Below are 2,500 nucleotides of genomic sequence, written 5' to 3' on the forward strand. Positions count from 1 at the left end.
CCCATGTTGAGTAAATATTTCCATTGTGAGTAAAAATTCTTTGGAGAGTTTGCTGCCTTTGAGATTGGTTAAGGTCAATGTTTCCAGACATGCTTTGACTAAAGCATGATAAGCTCAAATCTTTGAGTAAACTATTACAAGCTCAACTCAAATCTCCAACGTCACCAAGGTCAATGTTTATGGGCATGGCATTGCTTTGACTAAACAATGATAAACTGAGAGCTGAACTCAGATCTCCATGCTTTGAATCTGCTATAGGTTAATGGATACAGGAAGATGAAACAATAGCTGTTTTCAGACACGTCCTCCGCAGTATAAGCGGACCTTTGTCAAACGGAGGGCCGACCCTTCGGGTGATTTAGATATGATGCTAACATGCAGACATTATGTGTGAACGACAGTGACACACATGAGCAGAATCTCCACGTGGCTGAACAGGTTGAATGTGGTTGAACACGCACATGAACAAAATCTGTGCATGTTCTTCACTTCCATCAGACATGCGCTCTTTACATACGGTAATGTCCGTCGGAAATACTAGGAGAAGAGTAGTGTACGAGCGGGCTAAGTTCAGAGTTCCAAATGTCGGATAAACGGGCCAACTGCTTGACATCCGCAGAACATGTGGACTTACACCTACTGTATGTCTGAAGGCAGCTATAGACACAGTTACATCAGTTCACCTGTGTGTGTGTTTGTTATCTTAACATAACAATTATGTATAATTACATACAATCTTCATGCTTTATGTTAATAATACCAAAGGTAAAGGTATGTAACCTGACTCTCGCCAGATGAATTTCGTTCCGCCTAGCTCCACTCATCCATCTGGGATCAATCCATTGGAGTGGTGCTTCAGAAGGCTGGGCCTTATCAAAAAATCCTTGCATATGATTGGATAAGCCACTTGTCCGTCATCTATTGACGTGCTACTTCAACCACTCACATCGAAGCCAACCCGTGACGCTGAGAACAGTCTCACAGTCGCTTCTACGCTACGTCACATCTATGAAACTCCCGCCCTGTGTCCTGATTGGCTCTACCATAAAATCTGGTGCTGAAATCATTCTCAACGGAACCGATCCCAGATGGATGTGAGTGGAGCTAAACGGAGTTAGGCGGAACAAAATTCATCTGGTGAGAGTCAGGTTAAAAGGTATAAGCTACAGACAGATAAGCCTGTGAGACACAGACAGGTAAAGGTGTGATCTATAGACAGGTGAGGCTGTGAGAGACAGGTAAAGGTGTGATCTATAGACAGGTGAGGCGGTGATCTCACATAAGATCTCCACGGTGAAGAAGAGGCTGGAGCTTCCGGCGATGTTGGTCACCATGCACCTATACTGGCCACTGTCCTCCGACCGCACGTCCGCAATCTCCAGAATCTGACCGCCAGCGATGCTCTGGATACGACCGCCCGGCTGGAGACAGCAAACACACACACGCATTCATACACACAAACACACACACACACACACACACGCATTCACACACACACACACACAGAGAGAGAGAAAGAGGGAGAGGGAGAGACAGAGAGACATTAGTTCATATTAGTTCAATCATCATAACAATATCCCACAATACATCAGTTAATAAAATATATTTTTAAATCTCCTTCTGGACATCCAAATCCTTCCTACTGGAGGTGAAGAAGTTATGAAGGTATTTTGTACAGCCCTTTTAAGTAAGTATATATACTCTTTTGATCCTGTGAGGGAAATTTGGTCTCTGCATTTATCCCAATCCGTGAATTAGTGAAACACACTCAGCACACAGTGAACACTCAGTGAGGTGAAGCACACACTAATCCCGGCGCAGTGAGCTGCCTGCAACAACAGCGGCGCTCGGGGAGCAGTGAGGGGTTAGGTGCCTTGCTCAAGGGTACTTCAGCCGTGCCTACTGGTCAGGGTTCTAAACGGTAACCCTCCGGATACAAGTCCGAAGCGCTAACCAGTAGGCCACGGCTGCCCAAGAGAGTCCAGAACACAGAAGAGAAGAGTCCAGAACACCCCCCCCCACCCCGCTACCCCCGTGCCACCCCATGCCACCCCGCTACCCCCGTGCCACCCCATGCCACCCCGCTACCCCTGTGCCACCCCGCTACCCCCGTGCCACCCCATGCCACCCCGCTACCCCCGTGCCAACCCCGGCCCAGGCTGCCCATGGCGCCGTGGCCCTCCAGGTCTGACCTGCAGTTTGGCGTCGTCCTTGTACCACTCGATCATGGGAGGCGGCTCTCCCCCCGTCTGGCACTCCAGGGTCAGGTGACCTTTTTTCGGGACGGAGACCACTCTGACATCATCCGAGCCGAGGAGGGTGGGCGGAACTGAAACACACAAGGTCATTATTTCCCTCAAGGTCAGATTAGTACCACAACTCCAATACCTCGCACTGACCTCACACACTGTCTCCTTCCTATAGGTCAGATTAGTACCACAACTCCAATACCTCACACTGACCTCACACACTGTGTCCTTCCTATAGGTCAGATTAGTAC

General features: G+C 48.6%; 1 protein-coding gene across 1 annotated transcript in view; it reads right to left on the reverse strand.

Moving 5' to 3' along the window:
• The window catches only part of hmcn2 (hemicentin 2), a 152,926-nt gene that overhangs the window by 24,284 nt on the left and 126,142 nt on the right, over positions 1-2,500 (reverse strand). The window contains exons 52-53 of the mRNA XM_076270721.1: positions 2,193-2,329; positions 1,280-1,421 (exon numbers count right to left, since the gene is read on the reverse strand). Coding sequence (XP_076126836.1) covers positions 1,280-1,421; positions 2,193-2,329 — 279 coding nt within the window. The remainder of the gene's footprint in view (positions 1-1,279; positions 1,422-2,192; positions 2,330-2,500) is intronic.

The sequence above is a fragment of the Alosa pseudoharengus genome, unplaced genomic scaffold (assembly GCF_046254945.1).
Source record: "Alosa pseudoharengus isolate Yale_2024_CS ecotype anadromous, Long Island Sound unplaced genomic scaffold, YU_APseudo_1.1 YU_APseudo_1.1_scf_6, whole genome shotgun sequence".
NCBI lineage: Eukaryota > Metazoa > Chordata > Actinopteri > Clupeiformes > Clupeidae > Alosa > Alosa pseudoharengus.